This window comes from Emiliania huxleyi, assembly GCF_000372725.1.
Source record: "Emiliania huxleyi CCMP1516 unplaced genomic scaffold EMIHUscaffold_371, whole genome shotgun sequence".
Taxonomy (NCBI): Eukaryota; Haptophyta; order Isochrysidales; family Noelaerhabdaceae; genus Emiliania; species Emiliania huxleyi.
This window is the reverse complement of record NW_005199188.1, coordinates 30,859-49,482: the sequence shown is the minus strand read 5'-3', so window position 1 is coordinate 49,482 and position 18,624 is coordinate 30,859. Positions and strand designations below refer to the sequence as shown.

Sequence of the window (18,624 nt, the reverse complement as noted above, 5' to 3'; positions counted from 1 at the left end):
ACCTCTCGCCCGCACTGCTCGACGAGGAAGCGGAGTGCGTCGACATGGCCATTCCTAGCGGCGTCGTGCGCTGGCGTGTCGCCGTTTGCATCCGCAGCCGTCAGCACCTCTCGCCCGCACTGCTCGACGAGGAAGCGGAGTGCGTCGACATGGCCATTCCTAGCGGCCCAGTGCGCTGGCGTCCAGCCGCCCGCACCCGCAGCCGTCAGCACCTCTCGCCCGCACTGCTCGAAGAGGAAGCGGAGCACGTCGACATGGCCATTCCTAGCGGCGTCGTGCGCTGGCGTGTCGCCGTTTGCATCCGCAGCCATCAGCACCTCTCGCCCGCACTGCTCGACGAGGAAGCGGAGTGCGTCGACATGGCCATTGTAAGCGGCGAGGTGCGGTGGCGTCCAGCCGCCCGCACCCGCAGCCATCAGCACCTCTCGCCCGCACTGCTCGACGAGGAAGCGGAGCACGTCGACATGGCCATTGGCAACAGCGCCGTGCGCTGGCGTGTCGCCGTCCGCATCCGCAGCCGTCAGCACCTCTCGCCCGCACTGCTCGACGAGGAAGCGGAGCGCGTCGACATGGCCATTGTAAGCGGCGCGGTGCGCTGGCGTGCCGCCGTCCGCATCCGCAGCCGTCAGCACCTCTCGCCCGCACTGCTCGAAAAGGCATCGGAGCGCGTCGACATGGCCATAGTAAGCGGCCTTGTGCGCTGGCGTGTCGCCGTCCGCATCCGCAGCCATCAGCACCTCTCGCCCGCACTGCTCGCCGAGGAACTCGCAAACGTCCCGTCGCGGCATGGGACGTCCGAAAAACGAGTGCGCCCCGCTTTCTTTTTAGTTATTTTTCGCTAGCCGTCGCCCACCCTAGGGAGTCTGCCTCTTCCTATCTCTCTTCGCAGTCTCTCGCAGATTCTCGCTGCGACCTTCATGCCACCTCGCGGTCGCCCCCTTCTCGTCGTTCTTTCCCTTGTCTCTTCTTCTTCTGTCGCGTCGCTCTCCTCTGCTTCGTTCTGCGGCGCCGCCGCCTCCTGCCGGTCCCTTGCTCTCGCGGCTTCTTGCGCCTTTCGGCGCAGCTCCGCCCTCCTCGCTGCATATCCTGGCCCCTCGAGTCTATCGAGCTCTCCTCGAGCAAGGACGAGTCTTCTGTGACGCCCACTGCGATCATTTGCCTCCCAGTCATATTATTTTATTAAATGAACTCATATTATTGCTCAGAGACTATGGAAAGTTCACGTCATGACGGTTAAAACGGCTGTTAACCGTCATGACGTGGTCAATATGTCATGACAGCGGCTGCGAAACGACAGCAGCAACGACGGCAGCAACGACAGCTGGTGACAGCTGGTGACAGCTGGTGACAGCTGGTGACAGCTGGTGACAGCCAGCTGCCAAGGAGGAGTGAAAGGCACCAGGAACAGTGACAGCCATAGTGACAGTGACAGTGAAGCCAGTGAATGCCAACGACAGGCGGTGACAATGTCAGCGCGGGGCCCCGCGAGTGACAGCGACAGCGACAGCGACAGCAACAGCGACAGCGACAGCGACAGCGACAGCGAGGCAGCGCCACAGGCACAGCCGTGAGGCAGCCATAGCCCTCGTGAACGGGCCCAACCGCCCACCCACCCATCTGTGCAGTACACCCCATGGACTAAAATAAGACACCGGTGCGCGTGGATGTAGCTCTCAACGCCTGATGCACAGCAGCGTTTGTGATCGTGGATTTCAAGGTCCCAATCCTCGCGGCTGAGGATTGACACCGTTCGCTCGCGTGAGATTTTTGAGCGGCAGATGAACCAGCGCTGGAGCCCATCACGGCACATGCTGGAGGAAGGAGGGCAAGGGTTTTGCAGATTCTCCGACTCACGCCCGCTGCTGCTGACCGTGCGTGGCTACTGTTGAGAGGGTTTCTCATGTGGCGTCGGGCGTGCGAGTGAGCGGTCTTGCGCGCATGCATCTATATCTTGAGTGTCCTGTCTCTCTCGTTAGTGGCACCACACACTGTCCTGCGGGGGTGCTCATGACAGCAGCAATGACAGCAGCAATGACAGCAGCAATGACAGCAGCAATGACAGCAGCAATGACAGCAGCAATGACAGCTGCGCAATTACAGCAGCAGTGACAGTTGGACCAGTCGGGGATGGTTACGACAGCAGCAACGACAGCAGCAACGACAGCAGCAACGACAGCTGGTGACAGCTGGTGACAGCTGGTGACAGCTGGTGACAGCTGGTGACAGGTAGGTGTCACTGTCGCTGTCGTTTGCTGTATGACAGCTGGCAGCTGTGATGACAGCGGCTAACCGTCGTGACAGCGGCTAACCGTCATGACGTGAACTTTCCATAGTCTCTCAGGTCCACTCTCTCTTCGAACAATATGTCGATTTACTTTTTTCGTCAGCCCGGCACGAGCCTCGCTTCCTCCCCACCGCTTGCCCATTTTGTGATGGTCGCTGAGCAAAAGAAGCCCAAGAAGGCCAAGGAGCTCCGTCGCCACCTCCACACTGATGCTGATGCGACTGGGGCCGGCGAGGCGGCGAGCGCTGCGCCCGGCCGCCTGAACCGCGAGCCGGTCCTCTGTGACGTGAACGCGCCGCCGCCAAAGTGGGCGAGGCCGCTGCGCGCCGACCGCTCTGCGATTCTGTCGCCGGCGCCCGCCGTCGCGCTCGAGATGGGCGTCGCCCGCGCCTCCGACATGCTGCGAGCAAAGCTCGACGAGCTTTGCCGCGCGTCGCGGCTCCCACGGCCCGTCCGGCCGCTCACCTTTGAGCGCTGGCGCTGGGCGGCCAAGTGGGAGGAGGATGGCCTCCTTCCAAAGAGCGCCGGCCACCCGGTGCTGCCCGGCGCGGCGCCTCTGCTCAAGCCCAGCAAGGAGAACAAGGCGGGCGGTGGGCCGGTCGCCGGCGGCGCCGCGGGCGCGGGCGCCGCGACGGGCGGCAAGGACGCTGCGGCCGCCCTCGCCGAGGACCTGATGATGCAGGGCCTGATGCTCTCCGACGCGCGCGCGATCGCGCTGGAGCTCAAGGCCGAGGCGGCGGCGCTCTCCAAGAAGCGTGCAAAGGAGCGGCAGCAGGCAGCGTCGGGCAAGGGGGCGTCGCTGCCGCCGCTCGAGATCGAGGTGCACCGCCACTCGGTCGACCTGCGCTAATTAGCTCTTAATTAACTCTTAATTGACGATCGAGGTGCACCGCCACTCGGTCGACCTCCGGTGCGGCCGCCACTTCGTCAAGGTTGGCCACGCACCGTACGCCAAGCTCGCACTCCTCCACCGCCGTGCGATGCCGGCGGAGGGCGCGCCGGAGGCAGAGGCGGAGGCAGCGGTTGAGGCGCCGGCCTGGTGGAGCAGAGGTGTGAACAGCGTCTCTTCACACCTGCAGCTGTGAATAGGCGGCCGCGGTTGAGGCGCCGGCCTGGTGGTCCACCGAGGGATCGCCCGGAGGCGTGGAGATCGAGGCGGAGGTCGCCGGCGCGCGGCTGTCTGCCCAGGCGTCGGAGGCGACGCCCGACCCGCGCGCGGCCTTCCACCAGCGGCTCTTTGCGCTGCTGCTGCGGTGCGGACGCCGCGCGGGCGCGGCTTGCACACGGCTCGCCCGCTCCACGCCCGCGCCCCGCTCCCGGAATAGGTACAAGACGCTGCGCGGACACGGCTTCCACGCCGCCATCGCGCCGGCGGTGTGGCGCGTGCTCACCTCGAGGCTTGGGGTGGGGTTCGAGGCCTTCGCCTCGCCACTCAACTGCTACCTGCCCACGTTCGGCTCCGGCTTTTCGGACGTCGACGGCGCGTTCGGGAGCAGCGGCTCCTTCTTCCGCCTCAAGCCGGCGCAGCTCGCCTCGGGCTCCTGCGCGTGCAACCCGCCCTTTGTGCGCCGCCTCCCCGCCCGAGGTCGCGTCGCCGGGATGACCGCGAGAGCGTGACACGGTTGCGACCTAGGTGCACGCCCTCCTCCTCTTCCTCAGGTGTGAACAGCGCCTCTTCACGCCTCCGGCTGTGAGCAGGTGCACGCCATCCTCGACGCCGCCGCCGCGCGCGTCGAAGAGCTGCTCGCCGCGGCTGCCGCCGCCGACGCCCCCCTCTCCTTCGCTTTCATCATGCCGGGCTGGAAGGAGACGCGCGCGCACGCCAGCCTCTCCGCTTCGCCCTTCCTGCGGAGGGCGGTCCTCGTCGCCGCCGCAGACCACGGCTTCTGCGACGGTCGCGCCGGCCCAGGCCCGCCGCGCGGTGAGCCGCCCCCGAAACTTCTCGGAACCTTCCCCGGTAGGCGCGTCGCACCAGCGGGCCGACCCGCTGCGCGCGTCGCCGTACGACACCGTCGTCTTTGTGCTGCAGACGGAGCGCGGCTCTCGCAAGTGGCCCGCGGATGGGCGGTTCGAGGCGGAGCTGCGCGCCGCCTTTGCGGCGAGTGTGCCGCTTTCGTCTGCGGCGGAGCGGCAGGAGCGCAAGCGCAAGACGCCGCGCCGCGAGCCAAAGGCGAAGCGAGCCGGCGGCGGCAAGCCGACCGAGGCGGAGGCCGACTCCGACGAGGGCGAGGGGGGCGGCGGCGGCGGCGGCGGCGGAGCGGCGCCGTCGGAGGAGCTCCTCGCGGAGCTCGCGCCGCGGCTGGACGCGTGGGTGGCGGCCAAGCGGTCAAAGGACTTTGCCACCGCCGACAAGATCCGGGACGAGCTCAAGGCGGCGGGCGTGATCGCCGACAAGGCGAGGCCGGTGCCGCGCAAGGCGATCGAGAAGCGGGCGGCGAGCAAGGGGGCGGACGAGAAGCGACCGCCGAAGCGCGGGCGGGCGGAGTGAGGGCGCGGAGCCGGGAGAGGACGGTCGTATTGCGCGGCGGTGTGCCTGTGGCGCTAGTCCACTGACCTCATTATGTTTATGTTTTGCGTCTCGAGAGCACACAGTGAGAGTGCGCGTTCGTGTGCGAGTATAAGTGTTCTTCCTTCAGTCTTCTCACGAGTCGAAGCTCCGCGGAACCGCACCACTTGAGGCGAACTGCGGGTAAATAAATATTTTTGCACGGATGAACGCGAGCTCGTGGGGTCCACGAAAGCACCGCTTGGCGGTGTCAGAACCGCCCTCTTTGACCCTGGGGGGCCGAATCTGCGCCCTCTCGGCCCCGGCGGCGGTCCCAGAGAGGGCCGGCACGCGGGCTCCGCCGACGCTCTCGCAACGCGGGTCGCGCCGCGCGCCTCCCGGACGAAGCGTGTTGGTGCGCGACGGCGATCCTCGCCTGCGGGGAGCGGAGCACACGCGTCGGGATAGCGAGGGCAGCACAAATATTGCACTCACGTCCCAGTATGGCAGCAGCCGGACGGGTTGGGTGGCGTGAGGGCAGGGTGGTGAGGATGATTCCACAGATCTCGCTGGAAATGGCCGTGTCCTTCCCGGGGGAGGCAGGCGAGCACGCACCTCGCGTCCGAGCGCGAGTCGATGAGTGGTCGCCGAGAGATCGCCGAACCACGTTTCGAGTGCGCGCGCACACAGCACAGCTGCGGGTTGTAACTCGACTGCCGATCGCGCGTGCGGGATGTAAATGCAGCTCGCTGGCGCCAGTGCACGGTGGCAGGGACTGGAGGCTCGGCCGGAGGGGAAGAGCAGTCCTCAATCGTCACGTGGAGGTCGCTGGGCTGGATCCATCGAACTGCCACACACCTGGAGCAGAGGCACATCAGGTCTTGCGGCACACTCTCCGACAGATGCATGCCTTTTGAGCGAGCCCACGCGCCTCCACCGTCGCGTAGTATGCCAGCGGCACGCCGGTACGCCGACGAGTCGTGCGCGCTCGGCAGTAATCGGCGTTGAGACTGCCTAGCGCGCACATCGAGAGCGCCGAGTTGTGTTGCCGCGAGGAATCCTGCTCGAAGATGGGGTCCGAGCGGCGCCTGATCGCATGGGATGGATCAGTGGGGCTATCACGTGGGTACTAGGCCTACTCAGTCAGGAGTTGGCGAGTGTGTGGGAGATTCACGCCCGTCACTCAACGTCTGTTGAAAAACTGTTCGCTGAGCAAGCTCACGGTCGAGCGGGCTTGACGCGCGCTTCAGGATAGCAAGAGGCGTGCCCACTCCCCTGAGGAGCGTGCGGGCACGCCTGGGAATCGTTGTGGAGCGACCATGGACTGGGATGACAGCCGGCGAAGCACTGCGCCAAAACCATGGCGCCGAAAAGCGTCCGCCCTCAACGTGCTGGGAAGCTTCACGGCGGAGGCTGTGAAGTCGCGGCACAACCTGAGCGCACGCACGCACCGTGCTGGGGAGGAGTTGGCCTGCGAGCGGCGAGCGCTCCCGAGCGCGCGGCGCCCCGTTCTGGCCATCTTGCGCTTTCCCACCACAAAATCGCCTCCATTTTGCGCGCCTCCGGTGGCAACAAAAACAACTCTAACACTCACACGTCTCTCCGGTGGCAGGTCTAGCCGGGCCCGGTTGATGATACTTTTGATGTTTGCGCGCCGGATCTCGACTCCGCCGTGCTGCGGTGCGTCCCAAAGCAAAACTTGTGGCAGAGGGGCCAGATTGGCCGATTTATAACGACGAGACAGCGTCTGAAGGCTATTTTGCGGCGACACCGATACGCAGTTGAGGGCCCACGGTTGTGGCTAGTGGAGGGTGCTGTACAATCCGAGGGCGTTCCCATGGCCTCACGGGCCCGGGCGACGATCGTGGCTAGAAAAATCAAAAAGTATCATCCGTGGGGGCGAGATTTTTAACTGTGTAGCTCGATTTTGACCCAGAACTACAGACTAGGTCCAGCCCTGGGTGGCGCAGGTTGTGACATTTGGCGATTCCGCGACTTACTGGGCCCCTGAGCCGCTACCCGTGTGCGATTTTTTGTGGCCCGGACATGATACTGATAGTAAACGGGTCAGAACCGGCCAAACACAGGCTACAGCCCCACACACGCGCCCGCCATAGCTCCTGGAGAGCATGCGCGAGTGACGCGCTGCAAGCCGCGAGAGTGGCATCAGAGGCAGGAACGACGTGCTCTTGCTGCACCTCGCAGCTGCACCAAGTGTGCTCGCAGTGTATCCCACGGCCACTGCCTGCGGCATTGCTCTCGTGCAGCTAGGCGATGCAGGTCCATCAGCAGGGCTCATCCAATGCGAGCGCACATTGTGCGTAGCCGCGGGCAGGTGGCAGTGCACAGCCGCACACCGGCTGTGGCGGCTCGAATGCCCCCGGCAGTGCTGCTAGTCATCAACTTGCGTATTAGGGCCGCAGCAGACTGCTGCTGTGGCAGCAGCAGCAGCCTGCTGCTGCCTGATTCAGTCAAGCCAGCGGTGCAGCGAGGCGTGCAGAATTCGCGCGGTTTGGTACCTCCTGAGGCTGAGCGCGTTCAGACCCGGTGACCGGAGTTGGATGGTCCGATGGAGCTCGGCGAGCTCCATCGGACCAACCATGGCCGGACGGCGGAGCGTGAGGTGGCGAGCGGAGAGATGTACCGCAAGACCAAAAAAAACACGGATCTGACGTTCTCAGCTCACCGGCCCTGGATGTGAGGCTACCGACTGCACTCCAAGTGCTCCAAGTGACGATTGTCACTGACCACTTCGTAAAGCTGATCCAACCTCGCACGCGAGTTTGCAAGCGCGTTGTCGGCGCCCTCCAGCGCAACCCTCTCTGCGCTCGGTTCATCAGATGCGAGCAGCGCTTGCAGCCCGCCGTCATCCGTGAAAAGCTGGAGGGCAATGTCGACGGCGGCCTGCTGCATCGTCGTCTCGTCGTCGCCAGTGGCTGGGTCTTCTGGCTCCGACCGGACGGCTCCACCGCCCAGCATCTGAGACATGAACGCGAGGTCAAATTCTGGCATCAGCTCGGGCATCTGCCTCTGCCCCCTCGCCGCATCGACGAGCGCGCTCGTGTCAGCTCGCAGCTCTCCTGGTGCCGCTGCTTGGCCGCCGCGCTCGCACTCGCTCCGCTCGATGCCATCGTGAGGCTGCAACGGTCTGCGAGCTCCTTTCGCCCAGCGGGTCCACCACAGAGTTCTCCCAGTCATGTGCCCAAATGCGCCCGCCGTTTTTCGTCATACCCCCCCCCTGGAAACCCGCCGACTTTGATTGGGTCCGGTTCAACCTCACTCTCATCTTTATACTTACAGATACAAAACGTCAGATCTGCGCCACCCAGGGCTGGACCTAGTCTACACAGAACGGCCCCAAATCGGCCCGGAACCGACCCGTGGGCCCGTCTGCCGCACCCAGCTCCGCCGGGAGGGGCGCGTGCCGTTCCCCGCGGGTCGGGCGGGCCACGCAGACACGGCGGGAGAGCTTCCCGTGCCCTGTGAGTGCCGTCACACCGCCTCAAATAGGTCCCAAAGTGGGGTTTGCCTCAAGTGCCGCACGAGCGCGACTTCGGACTTGTCACACGATATTTTTCGATAACCTCGGGGCCGTGGCGGTTTAGCGCTCCACCTTTTCCCCCGCCCAAACGCCCAAAGCGGAAAGGCCAAACCGCAATCTGCCCGGTCCGCGGGCCCGGCGCGCTCGTCTCACTGCTGCGGACCCCTCATGCCTCAAGAGTCGCAAGTGTCGCATCCCTCGATCTTCTTGGGCAGCAGCTGGTTCGACAGGTCCTCTCCGTGGCCTAGGCAGCCGTCCTCGCCCTTGCCCCAGGTAAAGGCGGCGCCGTCGGCGGTGATGGCGAGGCTGTGGCTGCTTCCAGCCGAAACAACGGCGACGCGCTGGTCAGCAAAGCCTCGATCTTCTTTGGCTGCCGCTGGCCCTGCTCGTCGCCGTGGCCCAAGCGACCGGCTGCTCCGCGGCCCCAGCTCCAGAGGGCGCCGTCGGCGGTGATGGCGATGCTGTGAGACATTCTAGCCGAAACAGCGACGACGCGCTGGCCAGCCAAGGCCTCGACCTTCTTGGGCAGCAGCTGGTCCTGCACGTCGCCGTGGCCCAGCTTGCCACAGTCTCCATAGCCCCAGCTCCAGACAGAGCCGTCGGCGGTGATGGCGAGGCTGTGGTCGCTTCCCGCCGACACAGCGACGACGCGCCGCCCTTCCAGCGTCTCGACCTTCTTCGGCAGCAGCTGGCGCTGCTGATCGCCGTGGCCCAACCGGCCGTGGGCTCCAAAGCCCCAGGTAAAGACAGCCCCGTCGGCGGTGAGGGCGAGGTTGTGAGCATCTCCAGCCGAGACGGCGACGACGCGCTGGCCAGCAAAGGCCTCGATCTTCTTCGGCAGCAGCTGGCGCTGCCCGTCGCCGTGGCCCAACATGCCAATAATTCCACGGCCCCAGCTCCAGACGGCGCCATCGGCGGTGAGGGCGAGGCTGTGAGTGGCCCCAGCCGACACAGCGACGACGCGCTGGCCAGCCAAGGCCTCGATCTTCGTCGGCAGCAGCTGGTTCTGCTCGTCGCCGTGGCCCAAGCAACCGGCTACTCCGCGGCCCCAGCTCCAGACAGCTCCGTCGGCGGTGAGGGCGAGGCTGTGGCGGCTTGCAGCCGACACGCTCACAGCGCGCTCGCCGCCCAGCGTCGACGGGAGGCGGGTCGGCGTGTTGAGCCGCGTCACGCCCTCGCCGTGCCCGAGCAGCCCTGGTTTGTACTCTGTGCCGCACGACGAGAGCCGCCCCTCGCCGTCGATGAAGACGCTGCTGTGCGTTTCGCCTGCCGCCGCCCTCGCCGGCGGGTTGGACTCGCGCAGCAGCGCGGCGAAGCACAGCCACCGCACGGCGCAGCCCTCGCCCTCGGGCTGCGCCGGCAGCTCGAAGCCGCGCTCTTGCGCCCACAAGCGGATGCCCTCCAGCGCAAGCGAGGCGTGGAAGAGGAGCGAGCGAGACGGCCGCGACGCGAGCGATGTCGGCAGGATCGCAGCGAGAGAGGGCGCGCGCGAGGAGCTCCGTAGGGAGGTCGAGGAGGTGGGTGGGCGGCGGCGTGTCTGGCGAGGGCGCGGCGGCGGAGGCGGCGGCGAGGCGGCGCGAGCGGCGGCGCGGCGGGGTGGACATCGCGAGAAAAAGAAATTTTCCGCGCGAATTTTCCATCCGACTAGCGCAGACTGATTTGCCAACATCATACAAAACCAAAGAATCAAAAACAAAGAAACCGCGGGTCGAGGAGGCGGGTTGGCGGCGGTGTGTCTGGCGAGGGCGCGGCGGTCGCTGCGGGGGCGAGGCGGCGCGAGCGGCGGCGCGGGGGGGGCGGGGCAGACATCGCGGGCAGGAGAAATTTCTTCTAATTCTTGAGCCGACTAGCGCAGACTGATTTGCAACAACATACCTAAACCAGAAGATCCCCCCCCCCCCAAACAAAAAAAACAAAGAAACCGCGCGCCTGCCCTGATGCGTTCCTCTAGTTTGGTCAGATATCCCCACTCCCGTACACAATTCTTCGCGGGTTCTGGTGCAGTCACCCTCCCCCGCGACAGCGGCGAGGGCGGTCGAGTGCACGGAGCTAAGTGCCTCGCCGTCCTCGCGGGAGTCGCTTAGGCGGCTCCAGTGGTGTACCTGTGTTAGTGCCAGTGCTTTTGTTTTAGAATTCTGTTCGAGACAGTTAATTCCTCATAAAATTCTTTTCATGCCGCGAGCAGGACACAGCCGTGCTTCGTGAGCGCGGTGGGCTCTCTCCTGTCATTTGCAGCAGCTCCTTGGCGGTTCCTCGGCTCATCTGGCGCCAGTCTCGAAGGGCCCACCGGGCAGATTACGCTATTGCGCTTTTTGCAGGCTGCTTTTTCAACGCACTTTTCAACGCACTGCCTCCGCAGCGCCGGGAACAGCACCGTGCTGTTTCGACCCACTGCGCCGTCAGAACCCACTGCGGCTTTGACCTTTTCAACCTACCATTAGGCGCGTCAAGTTTTGCCAGCCGTCGCAATGCGTCGGCTGACAAAGCTCAATGCCCAGCTGCGATGAGAAGCTGCGCTCTCTCAGCACCCATCCCACCATGTCTACTGCTGACACCTCCGCAGCTATTTCCTCCGCCCACGCCCCCCAGTTGGTGCTGCCTCGTGCATCAATGCCTCCGTAAATCCATGACGAGGAGTGCTGCGTTCGCAGGTGCCTCCAGAGGTGCACCGGATGGTACACTGCTCGTACATTCATCTCCCCTACATATGCACAAAGTCTCCTTTCCCCTCTCCTCTTCTCTCATCTCAAGACTCACGCGGAAGCCGCCTCGAGTACGCGGCCAGCCTCGAGTACGCGGCCATCTCGTGCCTTCTCCCGGCAAGGGAGCTGCCCCGCAGTCTTTCTCCGCGATCTCTCCCCGCAGGCTCTCCGCCGCAGGCTCTCCGCCGCAGGCTCTCCCCCGCTGCTCTCCTTGCCCCATTCACGTCGTGGCAGCGGCCGCTTCGGCCGCCTTGGCCTTCGCGCGCAGTTTCTGCAGCCGCGATTGGATCGCTTTGTGCGGTGGCGCGGAGTCGGGCTCGTACTCGTTCATCCATGCCTCAAAGGCGCTTGGCGAAGGGCTCAGGGTGCGCTCTTGCACAACGCGCGCAAACACACGCTCGTTCTGCTCCGACCATCTGAAGTAGGGAGCCCTCTTCTTCGGCTGCTGCGGCGGCTGCACGGCGGCGGCGGCGGGCACAGCCACGCTGGTGGCGTTCGTGACGGTCGCGGCGGCATTGGCGACGGGCGCGGAAAGCGCCGCCACCGCCGTCGCCGCCTCTGCCGCCTCCCGCGGGCGCTTCTGGCCGCCGGCGGCGGCGGCGGGGTCGGCGGCGGCGGCGGCGGCGGCGGCGGCGGCGGCGGGGTCGGCGGCGGCGGCGGCGGCGGCGGCGGCGGCGGCGGCGATGGTGGCGGAGGTGGAGGCGGCGGCGGCGGCGGCGGCGGCGGCGGCAGCGGCGGTGCGTCGAGCGGTCCTTGAGTCGGCATTAGGCGCAATGCAACACAGGCCGCGGCCAAGCTCGTCGAGCTCGGCTATCCACAGCCCGTGCTTCGAGCGTGCGTGGGTACGCGTGTCCGTTCGAGTTTTGTTGCTGTGCAGGCAGCCGGGGTAGGAGCATAGGTATCGGTTGCTGGCGCTGGCGTGGTCGAGTGCATGTTGCATGTTCGCCGGCATGGCGAAGCTGTCCAGATCGGGAGACGACGCAGCGAGCCGGTCCAAGGCATTGCGGCTCACGTCGCTGCGGCTCACGTCGCGGCAGGCCGCCCCCGCCGCCGCGCGGATGTCGGCCTCGCTCGCGCCCGACGCTGCGGCGCTGCTGCGCGCCGCCTCGATCGCCGCCGCCCGCAGCTGCGGCTTGAAGGTGGAGCGCTCCGCGGCGGGCCGCGCCTGCCGGAGCTGCGCCTCGAGCGCCCGCACCGCGGCGGCGGCGGCGGTGACGAGGGCGGGGTGATCGCGGCGCACGCGCTGCTCCCGCTCGCGGGCGACCTCCTGGCCCACGTCGCGGCAGGCCGCCCCCGCCGCCGCGCGGATGTCGGCCTTGCTCGCGCCCGACGCTGCGGCGCTGCTGCGCGCCGCGACGACCGCCGCCTCGAGCAGCTGCGGCTTGAAGGTGGAGCGCTCCGCGGCGGGGTGATGCTGCCGGAGCTGCGCCTCGAGCGCCCGCACCGCGGCGGCGGCGGCGGTGACGAGGGCGGGGTGCTCGCGGCGCACGCGCTGCTCCCGCTCGCGGGCGACCTCCAGGTTCACGTCGCGGCAGGCCGCCCCCGCCGCCGCGCGGATGTCGGCCTTGCTCGCGCCCGCCGCTGCGGCGCTGCTGCGCGCCGCCTCGATCGCCGCCGCCCGCAGCTGCGGCTTGAAGGTGGAGCGCTCCGCGGCGGGGTGATGCTGCCGGAGCTGCGCCTCGAGCGCCCGCACCGCGGCGGCGGCGGCGGTGACGAGGGCGGGGTGCTCGCGGCGCACGCGCTGCCGCGCAGCCCTCGCTTTGGCGGCCGCGCAGCCCGCCCGCACATCACCACGGGTGAGGTGCCGGCAAAGGGAGAGGGAGGCGGACAGGTACGCTCCGATCGGCGCGCGGAGCTGCGGCGCGCTGCCGAGCTCCTCCCGCAGCGGCTTCAGCCGCCGGTCGAATTCGGCGGTCGTCAGCGAGGCGCGCTGGCCCGCCAGCTCCCTCAGGCGGGCCAGTGCTGCCGTCGGAGCGGCGGTCCCGAGCGCAGACGCCGCTGCGGTGAGGGCGCTCAGTGCTTCGGAGGCGTGTGCGACGTAATCGCGGAGCGGGCGCGAGGGCTCCGGCAGCGGCACGTGCAGCAGCCCGCCGGCTCGGTCGCGCGCGGCGTCGGCGGGCGGATCGGCGAGGGTGTACGGCACGCCGATGGCGTCGGCCATCGGCGGGCTCCACGCCCGCAGCGAGACCCACACTCGCTCCCCCTCGTCGCAGATCTCGAACGAGCGAACGCCCGGTGCGAAGAGGGTCAGCGGCCCCTCCTCTCGGATCTCTGCGCACCAGCGCTCCGCACGCTGCTGTGAGACAGCGAGCATTTCGTCGAGTAGGTGCGGCATCGCGTGGATGGCGTCTGGCGCAGCGACGCCGGGGTCGCTGCCGCGCACCACCTCCAGCACAACAGCGGCGAGGCTTTGCTGCGAGTTGAAGGCGCGCCTATAGGCGTCGCCGTTTGCTGCCTGTCGGCAGCGTTAGGGTGTGTGGGGAGGGGCGGTGTGGGCGAGTAGGTGCGGCGCCGCTTCCAGCGCCCGTCGAGGTCGAGGAGCCAGAAAACGGCGGCACCTGCGAGGGACGGCGGGACAAGACCGCCTCGGTGACACTAGTGCGTTAGTAGTAGAGAGTTGTGCATGTGTGTCGAGCGGCGAGTCACAAGTCTCTTATTGATTTGCGAGTCTAGTTTTGCGTGGGCGGCCGGAGTCACTACACTCACCGGAGAACCACGCGTTGAGCGCGCCGCCCGCCACAAACAGGCTCCCCATCTTTTCGATGCGCTCGAGGTTGTTGTTCCACACATACCACGCGTAGCGATCGCGCTGCTCCGACGTTGGCGCGTGCGGAGCGGTCTGAGCGGTGAGCGCAAACTCGGCGCCGTAGTAGCAAGGGATCATCGATCGCACAAGCTCCACAAGCCACAGGGGCCAGGCCAGCACGCGGAGGCGCGCCCCGCACCAGATGAGAGCGCGCAGAAAGTTGGCCTGCGTGCGGGGCGGAAGGCAGCGGGTTCTAGTAGAGGTGTCCCGTCCGAGACGCGTCGAATTTGTACGCCGGTGCAGGGAGGCCGTGCGCGCGCCTCGGTGCACTCGTCGAAGCGGGGATCACTCTTGACAGCGACAAGCAGCTGGAAGAATCCGGCGCGGGCCAGCATGGCCCGCACGAGCTGCATCGACAGCAGGACAGCGAGGGCGGAGCAGCCGAGCGCGGCCTCCCTGTGCGATGAGCAGAGAACGCGCTTGAGCCACCCAACGCCGCTGACGTCAGCAACGAAGAGCAGTGTCAGGATTGAGCAGAGGCACACCATGACCGTCAGAAGCACAGCGCCGTCCTGGACGCTCTCTGCCAGCCGCCACATCTCCAGCATCTCGCTCGCGTCCGTGGTGACATCGGACGCGTCCCCATGCTTCTCTGCCCGAAGCCGCGCCCGCTGGCTGCGAATCACCTGCGTCAGCGCGGCGTCCTCGCCCTCCCCTGCTGGGATGCCCTCGCACAGCTTCGAAAAATTCTCGCGCAGCGCCCGCTTCCCGTCCTCTGTCAGCGCGACTCCCTCCTCGAAGTCGCCGCCCGCACCCTCCTCATCGTCGTCGTCCTGCTCGCTGTCCGAGCCATCGTCGCTCGTATCGCCCTGCTCGCTTCCCGCCTCAGAGAGCTCGTCGAAGGTGGCGCCGGCAGCAGCAAGCCCGCCCGCAGCGAGGTTGGCCAGGCCCGCCGGCGGCAGCGCCGGCACGGCAGCAGCAGCCTGCGGCAGCGCCGGCGCGGCAGCAGCAGCCGGTTTAGCCGCCGCGCCCGCGCTGTCGCCCGTCGAGAGCGGTGGAGCCGGCAGCTCTGTGCCAACGTCGGCGTGTGCGGCATCGGCCATGGCCGCACCCGGTTGGCTGGCCTCTGTAACCAGCAGCATCACAGGCATCGCCGCCGCCGCCGCGCGGGACGGCATGGCATCCGCGCCTCTCGCCACCTTGAGCGTCGTTTCAGGCTGCTTGGCGGCGGCGGCGGGCGACATACTGACACGGCCGCGCTTTTTTGCAGGCATGACGCAGCCGTTTTGCGACGCAGATCGGCGAGGCCTGTGGAATTTTTGGCGCGCCGTCTTGATCAATGAAAAAAGAAAAGCATGGAATCGTATTCTCTCCCCTCTCACTCGTGTCCCTTAGACTGGGAGACTCATGCCGAAAAGAGAATTTTACAACAAAACTCCTCCCTCGCAAAAAAAATAGGTGCCTCGGTTCGGCCGAATCTGAAAACAAGAAGATTAGTTTTTTTAGTGGGGATCTGGCCAGCGGAGCGCCCAAGGCGAAGCCCCATGGGGGTGGAGCGGCAAGGCCGCTTCCGAGATCTGCTGGCGGCCAACGAGGAGTACTCGGGCCGGGGCCGGGCTTTCATCGACGAAGTGAGGGAGTGGCCAGCGGTGGCGAGAGCAATGACGACGCTGGCTCTCCCCTCGACTCGGGTGTCCAGAGAGGCGGTGCAGGCCGCTCGACAGACGGCAATCGAGGCCGTGCGGGTGAGGGGGACCGAGGACCGAGTGAGGACCCGGGCGATCGACGAGGCAGCGTCCCTACTAGTGAAGCTGATAGGGGTAGAGGCCGAGATCGACCTCCAGCCGCGCCGTCGAGAGGTGATGCAGGCTTGTCCTCTCCGGATCGGCCGAATCTTCAAAAAGAATTTAAACGCAAGAACTCTCTCTCTCAAAGTGCCAAACTGACCAAAAGTCCACCGTTGGGCGTCGAATGCGACGTCGCGCCCGAATCCGGCGTGGCTAGAAACGATCCTCCGGCAGCTGGGGGGCCTGTCCCAAAGTTGAAATCTCGGCTTTACCAATACCTCAACCAGAAGATTAAAAAAGAAAAAACAACCGGTGCGCGACACTAGACCGCGTCTCGAGCTTTGCGTTGGACGCTCTGCGGTGGGACGTGATGACGATCGCCGTGCAAAGAATTTGATGTTGCGCGACTCTCAAGCACCGCGACTCCTCTCATCTGAGGGTTCGATCCGCAGAAGGGGGGCGCAAGCTTCCCGCAATCTGGCAACGGATCCGCGCAGAGCAGACGGAAACGGCTGACAAAGGGCCTCAGACTGGTGGTCAGGGTGCTGTGAAGTCGAGAAAGTCGACGGCAATCATGATGTTCTGCATCGTGGTGGGGGCCTCTGCTCTCCTACAGCAGGCTACGCCAAGCCTCGTGGCATCTGTGGCTACGCCAGCTATCACACAGCGAGCGGCGACGCCGGCGATGGGCCTTCTCGGCCGCGTCGCCGGCCGCCTGCGTCCCAAGCGCAAGCTCAACATTCCCGTCATCGAGGTTGGCTCCGTGCTCCCCGCCGTCGAAGTGGAGGTGGTTCCTCCGAACGCAACGACGGAAGGTGCCTTTCTCAGCTGCATGTTTTGTACACCAAGCTAGCTCATCGCACACCAAGCACCAGACCTTGCGGCTAGGACTCGCCGAGAGCGTCTCGCTCAACATCGCGGAAGCTCTTGGAGAAGGCAAGTCGTTCCTGATCGGCATGCCCGGTGAGCCGATACGACGCTGCCGCTGCCTCTGCCTCTCAGTCGGCCCGCGTCCTCACTCGCCAGCCTGACCGCACGTAGGTGCCTTCACTCCAACGTGCACCGACCTCCACCTCCCTGGGCTGATCCAGTCGGCAAAGACCCTGGGCGAGTACGGCGTCTCCAACATTGCGGTGGTGACCACCAACGACCGCTGGGTCATCAGCGCGTGGCGCGACTCGCTGCGCGACTGCGTCGGATTCGGCGACTCGAGCCTCCCTCCCATCTGCAAGCGGACGGAACCTTCTCTGAACCTTCTCACAACCTTCCCCGTAGGAGAGTCGAGCCTCCCTCCCCTCTGCAGGCGGCCGGTACCTTCTCTGAAGCTTCTCCGAGCCTTCTTCGTAGGAGACTCGAGCCTCACCTACCTCGCGGACGGCGACGGCGACCTGGTCAAGGCGCTCGGACTCGTCGAGGACATGGGCTTCGGCGTCGGGCTGCGCTCGAAGCGGTTCGCGCTGATGGTCGAGGACGGCGTCGTGACGTGCGAAAGCCCGTCTCTGCATGAGAGCGCCCTCTCCCCCCTCCTCTCACCGTCCGCGGACCCTGCCGCAGGCGCGTCGAGGTGGACGAGGGGATGGACGAGCTCCGCACGACCGGCGCCGCCAGCTTGCTCCAGATCGCAAAGCCGCCCGAGGTTGAGGCCGAGGAGGCTTCCGAGATGGACCGGAAGACGGTCCTCGGCGGAGCGGCCGTCGCCCTCCTCACCGCCGTCGCCTTCTTCAGCCCCGGCTCGTCCCTCGGCACCGCCCTGCCCCCTGCTGGAGCCTTGCCGCGACCCTTCCAGGAACCTTCCCCATAGGCTCGTCGCCAGGCACCACTTGGGCCTCGCGCCCGAGGGGCCGCGAGGCGGCGCCTCCTCCGCTCGCTCGCTCGCGCGGCGCGAAGCCGGAGGAGGAGGCGATCGAACCTTCTATGAGCCACCCGAACCTTCTAGGCGACCCGCCCGTGTTGTAGGCTCGAGGCCGGACAAGGAGGCGAGCGAGATGATGGCGAGCAAGGCGGCGGTGCGGGCCAAGCTCGACGCGGCGGCCGAGACGGCGGCGAAGCGCGTGCGGGCGGACGAGCTCTAATTAGCTCTTAATTAGCTCTTAATTAACTCTTAATTAGGCGGCGAAGCGCGTGCGGGCGGACGAGCTCAAGCGGGCGACGGCCTCCTAGGCACAGCGCCGCTCTCCAAAGGGACCGGCGGCCTTCTGTGGCGACATCCCGCTCCCCAGGCGGCGCTCCCGCAGCGGCTGCTTGCGGAGAAGAGGCCGGCGATCCATGGGCATGTCTTGAGCGCTCCCATGCACGAGCGTGCGCTCGCCGTTTATCCGCGGCGGCGCGTGCTCCAAAGCGCCGCAGCACACGGGGAAGTGTGCCCGCAGGAAAGTTCCTTCATGATCGAGTGAGCTGATGAGCGTGTGCGCTAGAGCTTGAGCTCACCTTGCGCCGCCACGCGTGTACATGCTATGTCGGGGCTTGACGCGTGCCCCACCGCGGCAGTCCCGCTGCCGGAGTCGTCTGCAGAAAGATCGTGCGTGAGAGTTCTCTGCCGGTCGTGTGTGCGTGTTGACGATTATTTTGCGAGAGGGGGGTGGGGTTGCGTCGGTGCGCGGTCGAAGGCGGACGAAGCTAGTGTGGCGGCTGGCGCTCCCCGAGACCCCCTGGAGGCTGGAGACCCCCAAGCCCCATTGTAGATAGGCTGGCGTGTACTCTCTTTCCGCACACCACAGTCCACACACCAGTCACCACTGGGGAAGTTTCGAAGAACACATACACCTACATGTGATTGTGGAGACAGAGACGGAGACTCACGGAGCAGACGCTCTCACTCAGTACGGGATGCACTCCGACATGTAGAGCTCGCGCAGCGTCCCTCTCAGCTGCAGCAGCGTGCGGCGCGCGTCGCGGAACGCGGCGGGCTCGAGCTCCTCCAGCACGAGGAGGCTTCTCGACGCGACGCTGAGCAGGGCGGAGAGCGCCTCTCCCTTGGACGCGGGCGGCGGCGGGTCGGTGACGCGCGTGGCGGTGATTGCGTGCGAGATCTCGAGCAGCTGCGCGTTAAAGTCGAGGTCGAGCCGCGGGGCCCACCGCT

General features: G+C 66.3%; 7 protein-coding genes across 7 annotated transcripts in view; 2 read left to right on the top strand and 5 right to left on the bottom strand.

Moving 5' to 3' along the window:
- Positions 1-2,363: 2,363 nt before the first annotated feature.
- Positions 2,364-4,772, top strand: EMIHUDRAFT_242884 (hypothetical protein; the record flags this gene model as incomplete). Its single annotated transcript, XM_005771764.1, has 8 exons — positions 2,364-2,819; positions 2,967-3,104; positions 3,217-3,306; positions 3,374-3,537; positions 3,610-3,847; positions 3,983-4,178; positions 4,246-4,388; positions 4,572-4,772. The coding sequence occupies 8 exons, from the start codon at positions 2,364-2,366 to the stop codon at positions 4,770-4,772; spliced, it is 1,626 nt and encodes a 541-aa protein (XP_005771821.1).
- Positions 4,773-4,925: 153 nt separating this feature from the next.
- On the bottom strand, positions 4,926-6,131 carry EMIHUDRAFT_242883 (hypothetical protein; the record flags this gene model as incomplete). The annotated part of the gene is made up of 4 exons (XM_005771763.1): positions 4,926-5,205; positions 5,385-5,482; positions 5,662-5,857; positions 6,088-6,131. The coding sequence occupies 4 exons, from the start codon at positions 6,129-6,131 to the stop codon at positions 4,926-4,928; spliced, it is 618 nt and encodes a 205-aa protein (XP_005771820.1).
- Positions 6,132-7,472: 1,341 nt separating this feature from the next.
- EMIHUDRAFT_242882 (hypothetical protein) lies at positions 7,473-7,793 on the bottom strand (the record flags this gene model as incomplete). Its single annotated transcript, XM_005771762.1, has 1 exon — positions 7,473-7,793. The coding sequence occupies one exon, from the start codon at positions 7,791-7,793 to the stop codon at positions 7,473-7,475; it is 321 nt and encodes a 106-aa protein (XP_005771819.1).
- Positions 7,794-10,492: 2,699 nt separating this feature from the next.
- EMIHUDRAFT_444892 (hypothetical protein) lies at positions 10,493-11,378 on the bottom strand. Its single transcript, XM_005771761.1, has one exon. The coding sequence runs from the start codon at positions 11,230-11,232 to the stop codon at positions 10,918-10,920; it is 315 nt and encodes a 104-aa protein (XP_005771818.1). The 5' UTR covers positions 11,233-11,378; the 3' UTR covers positions 10,493-10,917.
- A 1,383-nt stretch (positions 11,379-12,761) lies between these two features.
- Positions 12,762-13,674, bottom strand: EMIHUDRAFT_369474 (hypothetical protein). The gene is made up of 4 exons (XM_005771760.1): positions 13,516-13,674; positions 13,339-13,438; positions 13,226-13,258; positions 12,762-13,151 (listed from the first exon to the last, which is right to left on the bottom strand). The coding sequence occupies exons 2-4, from the start codon at positions 13,345-13,347 to the stop codon at positions 13,026-13,028; spliced, it is 168 nt and encodes a 55-aa protein (XP_005771817.1). The 5' UTR covers positions 13,348-13,438; positions 13,516-13,674; the 3' UTR covers positions 12,762-13,025.
- A 2,445-nt stretch (positions 13,675-16,119) lies between these two features.
- On the top strand, positions 16,120-18,117 carry EMIHUDRAFT_470080 (peroxiredoxin; the record flags this gene model as incomplete). Its single annotated transcript, XM_005771759.1, has 5 exons — positions 16,120-16,360; positions 16,434-16,508; positions 16,587-17,028; positions 17,100-17,279; positions 17,347-18,117. 5 exons carry the CDS (start codon positions 16,120-16,122, stop codon positions 17,615-17,617), a joined length of 1,209 nt encoding a protein of 402 aa, XP_005771816.1. The 3' UTR covers positions 17,618-18,117.
- A 244-nt stretch (positions 18,118-18,361) lies between these two features.
- EMIHUDRAFT_117971 (hypothetical protein) overlaps positions 18,362-18,624 on the bottom strand; it is a gene marked incomplete at both ends in the record, with an annotated part of 3,333 nt that continues 3,070 nt past the window's right edge. The window contains one exon of the mRNA XM_005771758.1: positions 18,362-18,583. Within this exon, the coding sequence (XP_005771815.1) occupies positions 18,362-18,583 (222 nt within the window). The remainder of the gene's footprint in view (positions 18,584-18,624) is intronic.

What these genes read in the sequence shown, in the direction of transcription:
- EMIHUDRAFT_444892 (XM_005771761.1), bottom strand. Translation starts at nt 11,232, where the DNA reads ATGGGGCAAGGAGAGCAGCGGGGGAGAGCCTGCGGCGGAGAGCCTGCG.
- EMIHUDRAFT_369474 (XM_005771760.1), bottom strand. An exon ending in GGCGTTCGCTCGTTCGAGAT is followed by an intron (nt 13,152 to 13,225) that starts CTGCGACGAGGG and finishes CCATCGGCGTGC; the next exon opens with CGTACACCCTCGCCGATCCG.